Source organism: Alternaria ventricosa (genome assembly GCF_023758065.1).
Source record: "Alternaria ventricosa strain BMP 2768 chromosome Unknown scaffold_4, whole genome shotgun sequence".
Classification (NCBI taxonomy): domain Eukaryota; kingdom Fungi; phylum Ascomycota; class Dothideomycetes; order Pleosporales; family Pleosporaceae; genus Alternaria; species Alternaria ventricosa.
In genome coordinates, this window is record NW_026055684.1 from 1,659,047 (window position 1) to 1,676,280 (window position 17,234).

Sequence of the window (17,234 nt, forward strand, 5' to 3'; positions counted from 1 at the left end):
GATCGATCGACCCGGGAGAGCACAGTGAAGCACTCCGATTGGGGGAAATAATAACTAGTGCCACCTTGATAATGCCATGTGCAATCCACCAGATACCGACTGGTCCCTGAGGTAGTCAATCTCGTCTCAGGGTTTTTGTCACCAAAGCCACACACACAAACTCCATCCCATCCCTACCGCACCACCATCACCTCACTTCACCACCGCGATCCCCCGCCCATGCCCCCAATCGTTACACCCTGCCTAACCGGATCCTTCCAATCCGGCGGCGTGGTCACCGCATACTGCAGATAGCTCGCAACCGGCGGCTTGTACAACTCCATATGGCCGGTCTCAGAGTTCTGGATCATAACAGAACGCGTATTAAGGTGATCAGGCCGAATCTTCTCCTCGACGCCCAAGAAGCCGCCGGACATTTGGTCGAGGAAGATGCCGAAGTCGTCCGTCTGGTTGATATTGCAGCGGGCGCCGCGCGACTCGCAGTGCGCCATGAGTGCGGTGGCGTGTTTGAAGTATTTGAGGCACTTGGGGCATTTCATGCGGGTTATGCGGTGATCGCCTAGGATGTGCGTGTTGAGGTCGCTTGGGATGGGGAAGGATTGTCTAGGGTTGGATTAGAGAGGGAAGGGGACTGAGGATGGGATGATGGACTTACTCGCAGATGAAGGGACAGAAGTACTTGCTGACGATAGGGTCATAGAACCGGTCGGGGTTCCAGTCGTCACTCATGGGATCCCAGAAACGATCGCTGAGGAGGTTGGGACCGTGCTCCTTTTCCATGATCTCGTCGTGGGCAGAGATGGAGAAGTCGCTGGGAGGGGCCTTGGGCTTAGCGTTGGGGAACAGGACAGAGCTTGTTGTCTTGCCTTTGCGCGAGCCCCAGACCTTGGTTTGGCGACTGGACGGCTGGGTGTTTGAACTCTGAACGGCCGAATCGTCATGGACAGAAGAGCAACTCTGACCTTGATGAGAGTGTCCGGGAAGAGAACTAGTACGTGCAGGATATCCAGTGACGACAGGAGATCCAACGGCTGTTGAACAATCGGAGTCATTGTCAGCATCTCCGTTAAGAGAGATGCCCTCCATCATCGGCGCGATTGCCGCGTCTACGTCCGGAATGGACTTAGCCTGAGAGGGAAGAGGAGGGTACCGGCCATAGAAGACTGGGGGATCCTCATCTTCGGATTTCTCCGGCTTGATCGCCTCGTACTTGACGTCTCCTATCTCATGCTCGTCGTCTAAAGGATCGTCATCAAGCGATACTCCAGTCCTCCGAACATCATCGTCGATGGCTGCCTCGTACTTGGACGTCTTCTGCAGAAAGCGAGTCAATTGCTGGCCGTCCTTCAACAAATCTGTAATCAGATGTTTGTGAACAATGTGGCCTTGAAACTGGGCTGCGGAAATGACGTCGCAGTGGCCGAACTCAAGATGCTCGATGAAGAGGCATGCGCGGTAGAATGACTTCTGGCAGCCGATGCAAGTGAGCTTCTGGTTGACCTTGTGGTTGAGCTCGATATGGCGCTTGAGACCTGACTTGCTCTTGAACTCGTCACCGCAGACGCGACATGCCAGGTTGTGCTCTTCCGGACGCGTGATCTTATGCATGGCGTAGTCCTCGAAAGTATCAAAGTCCTCATCGCATTTGTGACAGTACTCGTGTTCATCAGTGTGCTTCTTGTGGTTCTTCATGATCTTCTCCGTCTCGAAGGACATGTTGCAGTCTTTGTAAGTACACTTGACGCGTCGGATTGGCTCAAGTGTGGCTGGCATCTTGGCTTGTGGTTGTGATCGACTCTCGTGAGTTCGTGGGGGTGAAACTTGGAGGTACGGGCTTGATTCGTTTCTGCAATGCGCAAAGTTAGTCTCAAGGCAATCAAGAACCGTGGCATCAAAGGTGCGCTCACCTGCGCGTGCGAAATATGTAGGTTGTCGTCTTGATTACGCTTGTGGGATGGGCAGCCCTGGGTTGTATAGTGGTAAAGGTGACGTGACTGCGCAGGCGTCAAAGCTTCTATGCTCTGGGGACCAGCAGCGTACCACGAGATACCAGTAGAGAGTTGTGTGTTGACTTAGCCGATTCCAGGAGTGAGACGTTTGTTTTGGTCGACCGTGTGCTGAAGGAAGAGCTTGGTCGTGGCCGAGCCAATGCAGAAAAGATGGTGGTGTTAGAAGGATGGATTCTTGTAGTTTGAGGTTTTTATGTAGCGAGGGGAAAGCTAGCGGTGTGAGGATGAGTTAGGCAGGCATGACAGGTGAGGGAGATTATGGGCAAGAGCGGTGGGTTTGCGCTCTCACCTAGGAAGCTGCACCATAGATCAACAACAACTCCACCATGGACAACAAGTATGGACCCCATGGCAAGAATCGCAGCACTCCAAACACGATACGATACATGAAAAGAACAATAAGCAATGACTACAGGTATTGACACGAAGAATCACAATTACAAGAGGCTATACTTGGCATGGATCACATCTTTGGTTGCTATTACGATGCGACTAGAATCGCGAGTATGGTAGCCTAGAAGTCTGTCAGTAACCGTCGAGGACATATACACTATCACATACCATTTGCCTCTCAGCGTGATCTTGGCCCACTCGCCCTTGTCATCCGTCTCCTTCTCTACCTTTGTGCTGAACGAGATCGCACTCATGATGCCATCACCAAACTTCTCGTGCATAACCGCCTTGTACGCCTGTCCGTAGTTCTGCACAATCTCGTATAGGCGGTAGATGGTCGGGTCCTTTGGTGGCATGTCGAGCGTGCTGCCTCGGTTAGGGAAGCCTCCAAGCTGCGATTCGAGCAGCCCAGCGTCGATCTCTAGAATTTCAGACAGCTTCTTGATGTCCTCGGCGGATGCCATGGCTTGACCGTAAAAGAGAGCGGCGATTGCTACTTCATCGCGGCCGACGTGCTTTGCGATGGCTTCGAAAGATAGGTTCTTCTTCTTCTTTGCTTCGAAGAGGGTTGGGGAGGAGGGAGGCAGGCGAGGGATGAGCTCTTCCTATGCGGTCGTTAGTGTCGCCCGACAAACATTCGTTTTCTCCTTACGTTCAAAGTAGCAATTGGGTGTTGCGCCATGGCAATAGGCGTTGAGTGGAAGCAACGGGTAGCTGCGAGAGGGACAGCAGGTCGTATAGATCCAAATGTGCGAGAGGCCAACCTGGCAGAAAGCGCAAGACGAGATGAGAAAGCCATTGTAAAGATATAGCAAATTGAGGAGATGGCTATGTCAACGATGTTGTGTAACGACGTGGGCAGATAAGAAGAGGAGCTCTCCAGCTACCGAACCGCTCTCAAGCAGCCGATGATACAAGGGTACGTCATCCATGTACGTCTGCCGCATCTCCATGCGGCCCACAAGTTGTGTGGACTCTGGAGCGGGCGCTTTGTACCATCTAGGAAGCCTCTACTACAGCTCTCTTTGGCGTTCGCAACGCGATATGGTGGTCGGACTGCTACCACCACATGTCGCGCAGCATGGCGAAGCTGTCAAGAGAGGGGGAAGCCCCGTACATAGTGGGGTACTCCAGGGCTATGAGGGGCTACATGCTGCATCCTAGCGCCGGTACGCGCCTGGCCAGCAGAGACGGAAATCAGGGTGCGCGCACTTCATTGGTGTCTGTTTCACATGTTCAGCTCCCACGCTCGGGCTTCCCTGCATTGCATGTGCGTGGTCCGTCGCGCTGAGATGATGACGCGGGGTCAATTCGGCCTCGAGCTCCAACTCTGAATCTCCAGCACACCCCGTCCACTTAACATCCTTCGCGCTGAGTGGCAAACAACCAGAAGCCTCAGTCCGGCACAATGTCTCGCCGAGACGATGATCTGGCATATGGCGACTACCATGGGCAGGAGGGCGACGAGGGAGATCGCGGCCTTATAGGCGACATGGGTCGGCGTTTTGGCTTTGGCAGAAAAGAGGTCAGTACATTCCTTTGAAACGCCATGCGGTCATTTTACGCTCCATGTGTATCGCGCTGTTGAGGAAGTGGAATTGCCCCACTACCCGAAAGTCATAGCGTTGGGCTGCCTCGTCATTCACTGTCTTCGCGTATCTTGCGTTCCTATTCTACACCGCCTAGCTTGCTGCAGGGACAGGACGCGTATCTAGAAGCTTGTCTTGGATCTACAAATTCCTAACCTCAACACCACAGAACAACCAACCCGCTTCTTCATCTTCAAACCAGGGCAGCGGCGGCATGTCGTTCTTCAAGAAGATCCACGACCCTCTCCACGGCTTCGTTTCCGACCTCAAAGATGCCATTTCCGGTGATGATAATGCGCAAAAGCCCCCGCCGGGTACATACCAACAGCAAGGTCAGCAGGGTGGACAGCCACAGCCTGGGCAAGAGTACCATCAACAACACCGCTTCTTGAGCTTCGCGCCTGAACGACATGGCAACGAGACCAAGTGGTATGTTGACGGCTGCAGGTAAGTTTCTGGTATCCATGTGCTAAACACGAGTTGCCAATTGACATGTGTAGCTACATGTACGCTGTCTCCATAGCATTGGAACGCGCCAAAGAGTCAATCTGGATTCTCGACTGGTGGCTGTCTCCCGAGCTGTATCTTCGCCGACCGCCCGCCAAGAACCAACAGTACCGGGTCGACCGATTGCTACATGCCGCAGCGGAGCGAGGCGTCAAGGTCAACATCATCGTGTATAAGGAGGTTACACAAGCCCTGACTCGTAAGTTTTTGAATCCAACGTTACCAGACTATCTTCATTCTCTTTTACCGAGTTCGACGGATAGGTTCACCAAAGGCCTTACGCGGGTCGGCCTAGATGTTATATTCAAAAGTCTTGAAGAGTGGGAAAAGACAGATCCGCTGATTGCCCCTCCTATTACAGTCTCCTCGTCTCACACCAAACACCACTTGGAAGATCTCCACCCCAACATTGGTGTCTTCCGACACCCCGACCATTTGCCAGATGCCGCGGTACTACAGTCTTCCTTCTTCGCATCGATGAAGAACATGTCCTTCACCCCAGCAAAGCTCGCCCAGCTTCCTGGAGACGGTTTAAAGGCGATCTATGGTGCTCACGAGGGTACTGTTATGTACTGGGCTCACCACGAGAAGCTTTGCCTGATTGACGGTCACATCGCATTCATGGGAGGATTGGATCTTTGCTACGGTCGTTGGGACACTAACCAGCACGCAATTGCTGACGCGCATCCCGGCAACATCGACCGAATCGTGTTCCCAGGTCAAGACTTCAACAACGCTCGTATGCTAGGTAAGTCATTGTCGTATTCTGGGACTGTCAGACGGCAGATAGGCGGTCTCTTCTTACGTGAGGCGGTGATGTTTGCTAACACTAAGTAGACTTCCAAGACGTGACCCACTGGGAGAACAACAAGCTCGACAGGACCCAAAGCTCTCGCATGGGATGGTCTGATGTAGCTCTGTGTCTCTCGGGCCCAGTAGTACAGGATCTTCGTACTCACTTTGCCCAACGTTGGAACTTCATCTATGACGAGAAGTATTCTCACAAATCTTCCAGATACACCAGGTTACCAGACACTGGCAGCGGGGCTCAACAGGCACCTTCAACGCAACAGCGAGGATTCGAAGGCGAAGAAGAGGGTGAACGCGGGTTTGGTCGCGAAGAGGAGGGTGAGCGTGGGCTGTTCGGACACGGTGCTGGTGGGCACCTTCGCCAAAAGATGCAGAGCAAATTCGAGCAGTACGGTGGCCAAGAGTATGGATCACAGCACGGTGGACAACAATCGCACGCGGAACACAGCTCCCAGAGGGGTGGTGTGGACTGCCAGATTGCCCGCAGTTCTGCCAAGTGGAGCCACAACTTGGTCACTACCGAGGTCAGTGATGTCTCGGACCAGGAAGAAACCAACTAACGATCTTCTAGCATTCCATTCAGAACGCTTACTGTGAGATCATCAAAAACAGCAAGCACTTCATCTACATCGAGAACCAGTTCTTCATCACCGCCACTGGCGATCAACAGAAGCCGATCAAGAACAAGATCGGTGCGGCCATGGTCGAGCGCATCGTTCGTGCTGCACGAAATGGCGAGAAGTACAAGATGATTGTCATGATTCCTGCAGTGCCCGCTTTTGCTGGTGACTTGAAGCTTGACGAGGCATTGGGCACTCGAGCCATCATGGAGTGTAAGTCTGATTCTTCTTTCACGTATGTGTTATGCTAACGACGATGTCACACAGTCCAATATGACTCCATCAACCGTGGTGGTCACTCCATCTATGAAGAGATCGCCAGAGCCGGATTCAACCCAATGGATTACATCCGATTCTACAACCTTCGCAGTTATGATCGCATCAACTCAAGCTCGGTCATGAAGGAGGCGGAGCAACGTAGTGGTGTCTCTTACACCCAGGCTCAAGAAGGTTACGATGCAGCACACGATAACGCGCGTGGCTACGAAGCCTACCGGCCACCACCCACCCAGGAGTATGGAGTGTATGAGATGGATGGGTCTGGTCGTCCTCCTTCTGGACACCAGCAGTACGATGCTGGCCCGCAGAGTCAGGGTAGGCCCGGCGATTACGACCGCTACCAGCAGGAGGCTGTCAAGATCGGTGGTCGACAAGGCCTTGGCGATGGGCGTTGGGACACCGTCAGCGAATGCTACATGCTCGGTGGAGAGGACATCCGCCGTGTACCTTGGGAGGGCTCTGCTGAAGATGAGATGGACGCTTTCGTCTCTGAAGAGCTATACATCCATAGCAAGCTCCTCATAGCTGACGATCAGATCGTCATCTGCGGTTCAGCCAACCTTAACGACCGCTCCCAGCTCGGCGACCACGACTCCGAGATTGCAATCATCATCCAAGACCCCAAGACCGTTGATTCATACATGGACGGTCGACCCTACCGCGCATCCGAATTCGCAGCCAGTCTCCGCAGAGAGCTCTTCAGAAAACACCTCGGTCTCCTCAAACCCCAAGACATGGAACGCCCAGACGCCAACTACCAGCCCATCGGTGTCCCCAATCAGTACGACTGGGGCTCCCCCGAAGATCTTCAAGTCGCCGACCCCCTCTCCGACGACTTCCAAGCCCTCTGGAACTGGCGCGCCCACACCAACACGCAAGCCTTCGGCAAAATCTTCCACCCCGTCCCCAGCGACGAAGTCAAGAACTGGAAGCAATACGACGAGTACTACTCTCGTTTCTTCGGCCAGGACCAAAAGGCAAAGGAGAACAAGAAGCCGAGCTTGTACAAGTGGGGTCATGTTGTTGCGGAGAACTTCCCCCAGGGCGAGCAGGGTGTCCGTGAGGTTAAGGAGGTGCTGAGTACGATTAAGGGGAATCTGGTGGAGATGCCGTTGCTTTTCTTGAAGGAAGAGGATATTGCGCAGGAGGGTATGGGGTTGAATGCGCTTACTGAGGAGCTTTACACTTAGGTTCGCGGAAAGTAACGGCCTGTGCTTCGATGATTAAGTAGGCTGAGAATGACATCTTTGTATCAAAAGCGCTGGAATTGGATGGAACAGGCTGAGTGAGCGATCACGGGTTTCAAGAAATGTAGTTGCATTGTGCATCATCGACAGGATTATGGTAACGTGTCTAGCTAGCTGCAGACCCTCGCCATCTCTTTTTGTTTCAGAGTAATAGTGTTAATGGCATTATAGTTGATCAATGTGAACAAGATGTTGTGAGCCACAAGGTGGTTCGAACAGTTGGTTGGATTCTGTGGGCACTGGAGGTTTTTTCCTCATATGGTATAATTAGTCATCAACTCACTTGCTCCTCTTGTAGATCTTCTGGAGGAAGACCTCGAAGACCACCTTCTTCAAGCCCTCGCTCTCATCAACTTTGTCGATCTTCGCCCTCAAATCGGTAACGCGCTCCTCTTCCCACTGCTCGTAGAACTCCTTCAGCTTAAGCTCGTGGTACAGCTCCTTGACCTTGGCCTCCTTCTGCGAGTCCTTCTGGCCGTAGTTCTCCTCTAGCAGCTTTCGCTGCTCGGGAGTGACCTTCTTCAGGGCCTGGTTGATCAGCCATGAGCACTTGTTGTCCATGATGTCGGTGCCAATCTTGCCGAGAACAGTGGGGTCAGCAAATGCATCGAGGTAGTCGTCTTGTGCTTGGAAGTATTCGCCCATGGGGATGAGAATGTCTTCGGCGGTCTGGAGGTTCTTAGGGGTAGCTGCACCGGCATAGTAAAGTGCCAATGCGACTGGGAGGTAGAAAGAGTAATAGGCAGTCTTGTAGATGACGATGAAGGTGAACTTGTCGAGACTGAAGTTGTCAAGGTTGACATCGTCCTCGGGTGCAGTCAATAGATCACACAATTGACCGCACTCGGTCTGGAATGTGACCTCGTGGAACAGCTCCATCATGTCTACGTAGCTCTTCTCCTGACGGAAGTGCTTCTTGAGGAGCACGTAAATGGCTGACTCGAGCATGAAGGCGTCGTTGATAGCAATCATGCCGACCTTGGGTGCAAGGTACCAGCAGGGATTGCCACGACGGGTCTTTGAAGAGTCCATGATATCGTCCGAGACCAGGAAGAAAGCCTGGAGGAGTTCGATCATCCATCCGAGCAGGGCAGCACGGAAGTACTCTTCTGATGATGGGTCAAGAGACTTGTTCTGCAGAATTGAAGTGGTGTCGATGACAGACATGCCACGGTTGCATTTTCCGCCGACAGTGTTGTAGTCCAGTGACTATGGACATGGTGAGCGAGCTGGACCCTGGATGCGTTCTTCGGGATATATTTACCTTGGTGAACCAATCAAGAGACTGCTGGGGCAGTTTGTATGATTTGCAGTGCTCCTGCAGGTCGGCCACAATGCGTGGCCATACGCTCTCGAATTCTTTGAGTGTGGTGGGCATCTTAAACGCAGTGAATTGGGTATCTCTGGACAGCAGTGTTCAAGATAGAGGGGCAGTAGCAGATGTAGGGGTGCGGGCGGTGAAGGGGCTAATTTCCGCGGCGCAGCGGCGCAACCTTTAACCGCTCGCCGGGCCATTGTTTGTGCCCCACCCTACCACGACAGGAAGCTCCCCATCAACACGCGCATCGGCGGCAGCGACATCACGCGATAGAGCCCTGAACCATGATCTGAAGCGCGCAGATAGTAATCTCTTCCTGATACCGACGCGATGGGAACTCTATCGCCGGCCGACGAGGCCCAACTCAAGGCCCAGCTCCAGGATGCCGTCATCGGCTGCACAGAGCGCTGTCTCTATCACTCGGCGAAATGGTGAGTAGCAATGGTTAGACAGACTGACTTTTGCATGCTGATATTGACAAGGGCCGCAGAATTACTCGATTCGCTCCCATCGGCCGATGACGAAGGCTCGGACACCGACGTCGACTCCCCCATGTCGGATGCGCAACCGCCGCAGACACCCAATCTCGTACGCAAAGACCCCATCGAAGCACGTCTAGAAGCACGTGAGACGCACAAGTTTCTCCTCGCCAAGACATATTTCGACTGCCGCGAGTATGATCGATGCGCCGCCGTCTTTCTGCCTGGCCCTCTGCCCAAGGGCGCCTCACAGGCACCTGCTACGCCTACAGCAAAGGCGAAGCAGGGAGCCAAGGGAAAGGCGAAGATGGTCACGCCGTCCAAGTCCAAGCTGTCCAACGACACGATGAAGGGCATCAGTCAGAAGGCGCTGTTCCTTGCCCTGTACGCAAAATACATCGCGGGAGAGAAGCGCATGAACGAGGATAGCGAGATGATTCTCGGACCTCAAGATGGAGGCGTCACCTTGAACAAGGAGCTGCCCACGGTATCTGCCGTTCTTGAAGAGTGGTTCAAAGACCTGCCCAACAGCGGGCGACAACCGCAGGGCTGGCTGGAGTACCTCTACGGCATGGTCCTGGCCAAGGGAAAGAACGAGCAGCTTGCTATCGACTACCTGGTCAAAAGTGTCCACCAATACACCTACAACTGGGGTGCGTGGCAGGAGTTGCAAGCTCTACTGACCACCATGGAAGAGCTCAACGCCATCGTCACACGCCTACCGCAAAACCTCATGACTTTCATCTTCCACGTCACTTCATCGCAGGAGCTCTACGTAGTCAACGAACAGATCCACACTTCCCTGTCGCAAATATTGACCATCTTCCCATCATCGGCCTTTCTCAAGACCCAACGGGCTTTACTCCACTACCACAACAAAGACTTCGACGATGCCGAACAGATCTTTTCAGACTTGCTAGTATCGGATCCACATCGGGTCGATCATCTCGACAATTACTCCAACATCTTGTATGTCATGGGCATGCGACCCAAGCTTGCCTTTTTGGCACAGCTCGCCACGGCGACCGACAAATTCCGACCGGAGACATGTTGCGTAGTGGGCAACTACTATTCACTCAAGTCGGAGCATGAGAAAGCCGTCATGTACTTCCGACGAGCTCTGACTCTAGACCGGACCTTCCTTTCCGCTTGGACGCTTATGGGCCACGAGTTCGTGGAGATGAAGAATACCCATGCCGCAATTGAATCATATCGTCGCGCTGTTGATGTCAATCGTAAAGACTACCGCGCTTGGTACGGACTTGGCCAGACGTACGAGATGCTGGAGATGCACTCGTACGCTCTTTTCTATCACCAACGCGCCGCTGCTCTGCGACCCTACGATCCGAAGCTATGGATGGCGGTTGGCCAATGTTTCGGCAAAGTGGGCAAGATCATGAATGGCATTCGATCATACAAACGCGCGTTGGTCGCAGGCTCATACTATGATGCCGGCGTTGGTGCCTCTTTCGGGAGTAGTGAGGTCACTGGTCTTGGTGGAGGTATCCTCGATCCCGAAGTACTCTACCAGATCGCACTGCTATATGAGAGGATAAACAATATGAACGAATGCGCGGCATACATGGAACTGGTGCTTGCGCAAGAAGAAGGGCCAGACTACGAAGAAGTGGGCTCCGATGCCGCCGGCGGTGTTGGCGTCACTGCGACGACCAGCAAAGCCCGGCTCTGGCTCGCTCGATGGGAGTACATGCGCGGCATGTACCAACGGGCCATGGAACTGGCGAACGAGCTCTGTCAAGACGGTGTAGAGGTAGAAGACGCGAAGGCATTAGTGAGAGACATCAGAGCACGTATGGAACGCGGCGGGGGAGACGCGGAAGATTGATTAGACACGGCGTCTCGAAAGTTTGGGCATTTGCAGGCGTACAGGTATGATACCCAAGCAATACTGGATCTCAACATGTATCATATACATTACTACTTGATAGCGCATTGCAGGATCTCGACATATTTCCAGTTCATCATTACACACGTGCTCGGTCCCATGACCCTGAAAGTTCACTTGCCGTACAGATGCACAGTCCTACCTTCGCCCCACCGCGGGTTTCCACCACTTTCCTTCTCCCAACGTTTATCTTCATCTTCCATCTCCCGCATCCGTGCACCTCCGTCCTTTTTCTTGATCCATGGTTCCGTCTTACCGTCTTTGCTGTTCTCTTCGCCCTCTGCGCTCGCGATCTTGCGACTGGCTTCTGCTAGAGCCAAGTCTTCGATTTCTCGCATCCGTAGCTCGGCTGTGATGTAGTTGAGCGTTCGCTGCATGTCGCGTGCATCGTGGCCGCGGCAGTCTAGGATGTAGAGTTGGTGTGTTATCGAGGCTTGCGCGGAGATGAGAGATGGAGTGGGCGAGAGCCGTATGGTGGTGGGTGCCCAGGGGTGGGGATGGGTGAAGGCGTTGAGGATTAAGGAGGTCGACATTGTGCTTGGTTGGTAGTGTTATGCTGCTGTGTCGTGCTGTTGTGCTATGCTGTTATGTTATGGAGGCAGGCCTATGATATGGAGCCTGATGTTTGGATCAGGTATGAAACAGTGGTCGAAGGGCGTGGACGAGGGAGAGCGGGGATTGGGTTGAGTAGGTATGTTATTCGCGTAACTGTGAAGGTTCGCTGACGTGACAGGAACACGGGCAACATGCACGTTGTTCAACGCACAACGTTTCCTCTAGCTGTCTACTGAAAAAGCTTGATTGCTGGTAACTGCGGTCGACAACATGATCGCTGGTAGCTTGTGAACTGTGTATCTTGGCATGTACACCTTATGACGTTTCCCAGATCATTCCGGCAGCCAGCGAACGAGGTATCTTGTCACAACAGGCGTGCGTGGAATCAATTCGTACTGAGGACCCTCAGTGGTGGTTGTGAATTTTGTATGGTACGAAGTGCATAAAACTCTGTTCCCTCCTTCTATTCTCACTATTCTACCAGCCCCGACATTACTTCGCCAACGACAGATTGATCAGACGAAGAAACTCACTTTACTTCCACCTCAAATCGATAACACATACGCTCTAATTACCTACCATGTCTTCCTGGGATGCGCGTGGAGGAAGCGGTTGGTGTATGCCCGACCACCCTTGGCCAAAGGCATTTATCGAGAAGCAGAGCTTGGAGTGGCTTCTTGAGGTACACAACAACATTTATCGCGACATACAGAGGGATCCCTTCTATGAGGATAACGCGGCATTACGGGGTTCGGCTAGCATCATTGAAGAGCATCTTAGGGCGCACGGCGCGGTCATGCTCGGGGAAGGAGGAGGGGTCGGGAGCGTCAACATTCAGATGTCAGCGCCAGTGCCAGTACCAGCGCCAGTCCAGGCGCAAATACAAGTTCAACAGCCGCCTCAGCAGAACGTCTTTGTTCATCAGCAAGTACAACAGCCACCAGTACAACAACCCGCACAGCAGAATGTCGTCTATCACCAGCAAGTACAGCCGCAGCCGCAGCCGCAGCAGAACGTGGTTTACCAGCAACTACAACAACCTCAGGTGCTCAGCATTCCTGCTCCCGTGGCCACACTGACTATGACCTCTACACCGGTGCAGAACTTTGTGATTGGGGGGATTGTAACACCACGCATCGGGTACAGGCGACGCCGTACCAGCTTTGATTGGCGGGGTTATTACGGTGGCGATAGTGACAGTGATGGATATTAAGGCTAGTTGGTACGATGGGTATTCTTGAGTGAAGGCTGGGGGATGGTGATGACGATGATGATAGTGTACTGAAGCCATTCCATAGCTGACGATCTTGAACAATGCATGTTTTACATTCTACGCTTATCTTCTTGGCGCCAGTGCCGATGGTTGATGTTAATCGTGGAATGAGAATGTTATCCCTCGTGTACTGGTCCACGGATATATCAGCGTTTGGTAGATAGAACATGCGTCGAGGTTGTCGCGAAACTAGATAAACTCAGTAAGGTGAGTACAAATATGATTTGATAATTCGACATCTTCGTTCATCATACAGATCATGACATGCCGACACAGGGAATGTTTTCTTCACAGTGATCGCACTCTCTACGTCAAGTTGTGATCGTGATTCTGCACAGCGACACGTTCTGAGGATCAAGTTCATACAGCATGCTGGCAATTGAGAGTTGTGCCAAAGCCCTAGATTCAATGTCTGTTTAGAATATAAACCCCCTCCCTAGAACACCCACTCTCTCTATCAAACACTACATTTTCTAGTTAGTTACAAAGCGCATCTCTATTAACTCCAAGCAAAGCCAACTTGTCCTCTTCGCCACACACGGTAAAACCACTCACAACACCGCTTATACACACTCGATATGTTCCGATCATCGCGCGGACCTGACCCCTTTTTGCACCTCCATCCTTGGGCGTACCATCACTTGAACCCTTTCTCGGATGATGAGCTCGTTGGTCTTTTCAATGCAATCGCCGACTTAATGTCTGGCAATATCTTTGCGGACCTCTTGGAGGAGACTAGAAACAGGATTTTGCGCACCCTTGAACGAAGGGGTAGCAATGCCATGGGTATATTCCCGGGCTCAAGCTTTGGAAGCTTTGGCACATTCCCACGCATGTCGTCATCTCTCTCAATCACACAGACAGCGCCAATGCCAAATGTCACCATCCAGTCCATTCCACCTCCACAGCAAAACATCACCTTCCAGTCCATTCCAGCGCCACAGCAAAATGTCACCTTTGTACCCGCTCCAGCCCCAGCTCCTCTACCGCCCCCAGCAGCGTTGCCAGACATTCATTATGTTACATTATATGGCCCATATGGTAATGTCATCGGAACCCGACTTGAGACGGAGAAAGAGAAGGACGACAGAGAATATGCGGCTTGGAAGGCGGAGCATGGAGCCAAGTAGGAGGCGTCAGGCTACGTTGGGCGAAAGGGGAAAGCACATAGTTTAGGAGGAGGGCAGGATGAGCATGCCGAAGTCGGAATTTGTTGCGCATATGGAAATGTCGAGGGACTATAGCTTGATGAATTAAACACGAAATTCATTTGGCAATAGCGTGTTCGGATTTGACCTCTAAAATGTCACACGGATGTGCGGGTTCAGGCTGCTGTGTATCACCACGCTATGGCGCTGTCGAGCGATCAGCGCTAACATGTGTTGGCATCGCGAGAACTTGGAATGGTACAAGCCCATATTTTAGATACATCTGGCATTGAATTCGTGCCCCAACGTGGTGATAGCTACCTAGGTATAATTATGGACGATCGTGGTGAAGTGTGAGCGAACCTTCCAAGGTCAGGATGCTTAGTAATAATGACATCATCGGCTTTTATTCCTCCCGCGTTCTCCTCTAGGGCTGTTGTGCCTAGGTGGAGAAGCTGCAAGTTCCTACAACCACAATGATCCTACCCTGCTCTTTACATCAGCATCTGTGAACGTTTCGACCTGGTATTGCTTCACCATATCTAGTTTGAAGATTGAGCGCAGCTCACCGAGCCTGGCGCGTCACAACCTGGAATGCCCGCGATGTTTGCGGCAAACACGTATGAGGATGATCGTATCTTCACAGGCCGACGCTTGACATGCATAATCATCGACACAACGTGGGTATTGGAAGCCGCCCTGGGGATTCCATGATTAGGCATCACACCAAGAGCACGCCCGCAGTACAAAACCGTCCTTTTCTATGCGCATGCCCTCACACTCGTACTTCTTGTATTGCTATCTATCATCTTCCTCCTCGCATCATTTTGATATCCCGATTTACCTTTTTTATCTTGCGACATGATCACTTTCCATATTACAGGCCGATTTCGCCGTAAAGTGCTGGATCGTCCGCACCCGATGTCAATTTTTAGGTTGGCAACTTACCCTGACGATGAACTGATCATGGCTTTTCATATCATACTAGAAGAGATAGAAACCTTACGAAGCAAAAGCATCCTCGGCTTCTCGTTCTTTGCTGACGATTTGGTGGAAACCGCTCAGAACATTGTGGATCTGGTGTTCAGGAGTCATGGCGGATGGGCTTTCCTTCAGCTTGGACAGCACCAGCAGTCCTTCCTCCAGCAGCTGCAGCAGAATCACTCTTTCAACTTGCCTCAACCGAACTTCTTCATCAATCAGCAGATACCAGCACCAGCGATGATTGGCCAGGCTCCCACCCAGAACGTCGTAGTGCACTCACATGTAGCTTCAGCTCCCACCCAGAACGTTGTAGTGCACTCGCATGTAGCCCCTGCGCCCGCTCAAATCCAAGGGCCCTCCGAACAAGACAAAAACGAGCTTCATCTCGACCGACTCAACAAAGAAAACGATCGCAACGAGAAGTTGAAGAACAGGTACGAGGATGAACTAGCAGTGAAAGAGCGAGCCAGGTTGGAAGCTGAAGCGAAGAAGACGATTGAGGCAGCGGAGGAGAAGGCTCGTAAGTTAAAGGAGGCCGAGGAAAGATTCGAAAGGAACAAGATTGAAAACAATTTGAAAGAGGACACAATTCTGCGCATTGACGAAGCGAAGAGCAAACAAGACGAACTGGACCGTAAGACGCGCGAGATGACGGAGAGGACAGAGCAGCAAAAGGTTGATGCTGCACGAAGGTTTGAGCGAACACGTCAGGAAGCAGCCGCGAAAAGGGAGCAGCAGAGGCGAGAGGAGGAGAAGCGGGATCAGGAGAGACAGCGACAGCTCGATGCGTCCAGAAACCGAACAAATGACTTGAATAGTCAATCGTACAATCAGCAGCGCATGCTACCGGAACGCGAAAGACCACGAAAGTCCTCCCCGGTTCCACAAAATCGACTCGTTTCTGACGACGACGATGACGACTCCGATAGCGACGATGAAAAGCGGAAAGATCCGTACGAACTTATCGGGCTGCCCGACAGAGGGCACACATCAGTCAAAGACATCGAAACTACCCAACGAGTGTTGAACAAGATTCATCAAAAGACTCTCGATACTGCAATGTCAGACTCCAAGAGACAACATGCTGAGAAACGTATGGTCGAAATCAAGTGGGCAGCGGCCATTCTCTTGGACGAAATGAACAAGAGGGCTTATGATGAGGCTGGTGCTATATTTCCTCATGAGCAGCAGGCTTGGAGGAAGAAGAGTAAGTGAACCTCCCGATCAATGAGACAAAGACTAATCGACATGAGTGTAGATGGCATCAGTGGTGCTGGCGGTAGGAAGTAGATCTCTGGGTAGAGTTTCAAGTTTTTTCCTTGTCTGAGATAGCCATAGTCATGTTCCGATGGTATATTAAGCATTTGATCTGTAACATCACTTTATTATTACAAAAGCGCATCATCAGTAGTGACAAGAGGTTTGCTTGACAATGTAGACGAAGCTGGTTGTTGCCGCCAACACCACAGCAAATATGATAATTCTTACCCGAACGATCATGACAGCCAACGAAGCCAGGCTATTTCTATCAAGCGGTAACTGGTGTAAAAATGTCGATAGTGTTCGTGTTGACAGCACTGTTGTCTGTAGCCGGTAAAATGGAAGGACTCTTCATCATTCCAAGCTCAGAAATGAGATAGACGACCGATGCTTTTGACAGTATAACTGCCCCTTGCTGCACAGCATTTCTACCCCCTTTATCTTACTCTCGCCTAATTTCCATACATCAGAATGTACCATATCGACATGAACAGCCCGCCAACAGCAGGCATTCGAGCAGACCTCGAAAGCCCTGCATTACCTTCCGCGGCACTAGGCGCGAATGGCGGGGCTCTACAGAATGCGTACGAAGCAGAGCCACTGCAAGATTTTGACCACGAGAGGGTCATTTTTGCGTCTTGGGGTCCATACCAGACAGTGGACCAAATGCGCGCCTCACCATACTACACTTGTATCCGACTACCCGTAGGCTCAGACACCATGTTCGCACCTCCTCTAATTCCCGACCCTTCGCCAAGTTGTGAACTTGCTATGGTGGGATCAACTGTAGCTGGATTTGAGAGTCGCGATATACATGCTGATGAAACATAGCCGGAACAGTATGTGACTCTCCACGC

The 17,234-nt window shown here is 52.0% G+C and overlaps 7 protein-coding genes across 7 annotated transcripts; 3 read left to right on the forward strand and 4 right to left on the reverse strand.

Annotated features, from left to right (window-relative positions):
• Positions 1 to 197: 197 nt before the first annotated feature.
• J4E93_003237 (uncharacterized protein) lies at positions 198 to 1,773 on the reverse strand (the record flags this gene model as incomplete). The annotated part of the gene is made up of 2 exons (XM_049341177.1): positions 198 to 603; positions 656 to 1,773. The coding sequence occupies 2 exons, from the start codon at positions 1,771 to 1,773 to the stop codon at positions 198 to 200; spliced, it is 1,524 nt and encodes a 507-aa protein (XP_049202059.1).
• A 728-nt stretch (positions 1,774 to 2,501) lies between these two features.
• CYN1 (Cyanate hydratase) lies at positions 2,502 to 3,084 on the reverse strand (the record flags this gene model as incomplete). Its single annotated transcript, XM_049341178.1, has 3 exons — positions 2,502 to 2,523; positions 2,571 to 3,007; positions 3,055 to 3,084. The coding sequence occupies 3 exons, from the start codon at positions 3,082 to 3,084 to the stop codon at positions 2,502 to 2,504; spliced, it is 489 nt and encodes a 162-aa protein (XP_049202060.1).
• Positions 3,085 to 3,810: 726 nt separating this feature from the next.
• On the forward strand, positions 3,811 to 7,397 carry J4E93_003239 (uncharacterized protein; the record flags this gene model as incomplete). Its single annotated transcript, XM_049341179.1, has 6 exons — positions 3,811 to 3,927; positions 4,161 to 4,438; positions 4,492 to 5,246; positions 5,336 to 5,832; positions 5,880 to 6,141; positions 6,196 to 7,397. 6 exons carry the CDS (start codon positions 3,811 to 3,813, stop codon positions 7,395 to 7,397), a joined length of 3,111 nt encoding a protein of 1,036 aa, XP_049202061.1.
• Positions 7,398 to 7,733: 336 nt separating this feature from the next.
• Positions 7,734 to 8,832, reverse strand: J4E93_003240 (uncharacterized protein; the record flags this gene model as incomplete). The annotated part of the gene is made up of 2 exons (XM_049341180.1): positions 7,734 to 8,663; positions 8,719 to 8,832. The coding sequence occupies 2 exons, from the start codon at positions 8,830 to 8,832 to the stop codon at positions 7,734 to 7,736; spliced, it is 1,044 nt and encodes a 347-aa protein (XP_049202062.1).
• Positions 8,833 to 9,102: 270 nt separating this feature from the next.
• J4E93_003241 (uncharacterized protein) lies at positions 9,103 to 11,097 on the forward strand (the record flags this gene model as incomplete). Its single annotated transcript, XM_049341181.1, has 2 exons — positions 9,103 to 9,203; positions 9,255 to 11,097. 2 exons carry the CDS (start codon positions 9,103 to 9,105, stop codon positions 11,095 to 11,097), a joined length of 1,944 nt encoding a protein of 647 aa, XP_049202063.1.
• Positions 11,098 to 11,270: 173 nt separating this feature from the next.
• J4E93_003242 (uncharacterized protein) lies at positions 11,271 to 11,690 on the reverse strand (the record flags this gene model as incomplete). The annotated part of the gene is made up of 1 exon (XM_049341182.1): positions 11,271 to 11,690. The coding sequence occupies one exon, from the start codon at positions 11,688 to 11,690 to the stop codon at positions 11,271 to 11,273; it is 420 nt and encodes a 139-aa protein (XP_049202064.1).
• A 3,409-nt stretch (positions 11,691 to 15,099) lies between these two features.
• J4E93_003243 (uncharacterized protein) lies at positions 15,100 to 16,407 on the forward strand (the record flags this gene model as incomplete). Its single annotated transcript, XM_049341183.1, has 2 exons — positions 15,100 to 16,324; positions 16,376 to 16,407. 2 exons carry the CDS (start codon positions 15,100 to 15,102, stop codon positions 16,405 to 16,407), a joined length of 1,257 nt encoding a protein of 418 aa, XP_049202065.1.
• Between the last annotated feature and the right edge of the window lie 827 nt (positions 16,408 to 17,234).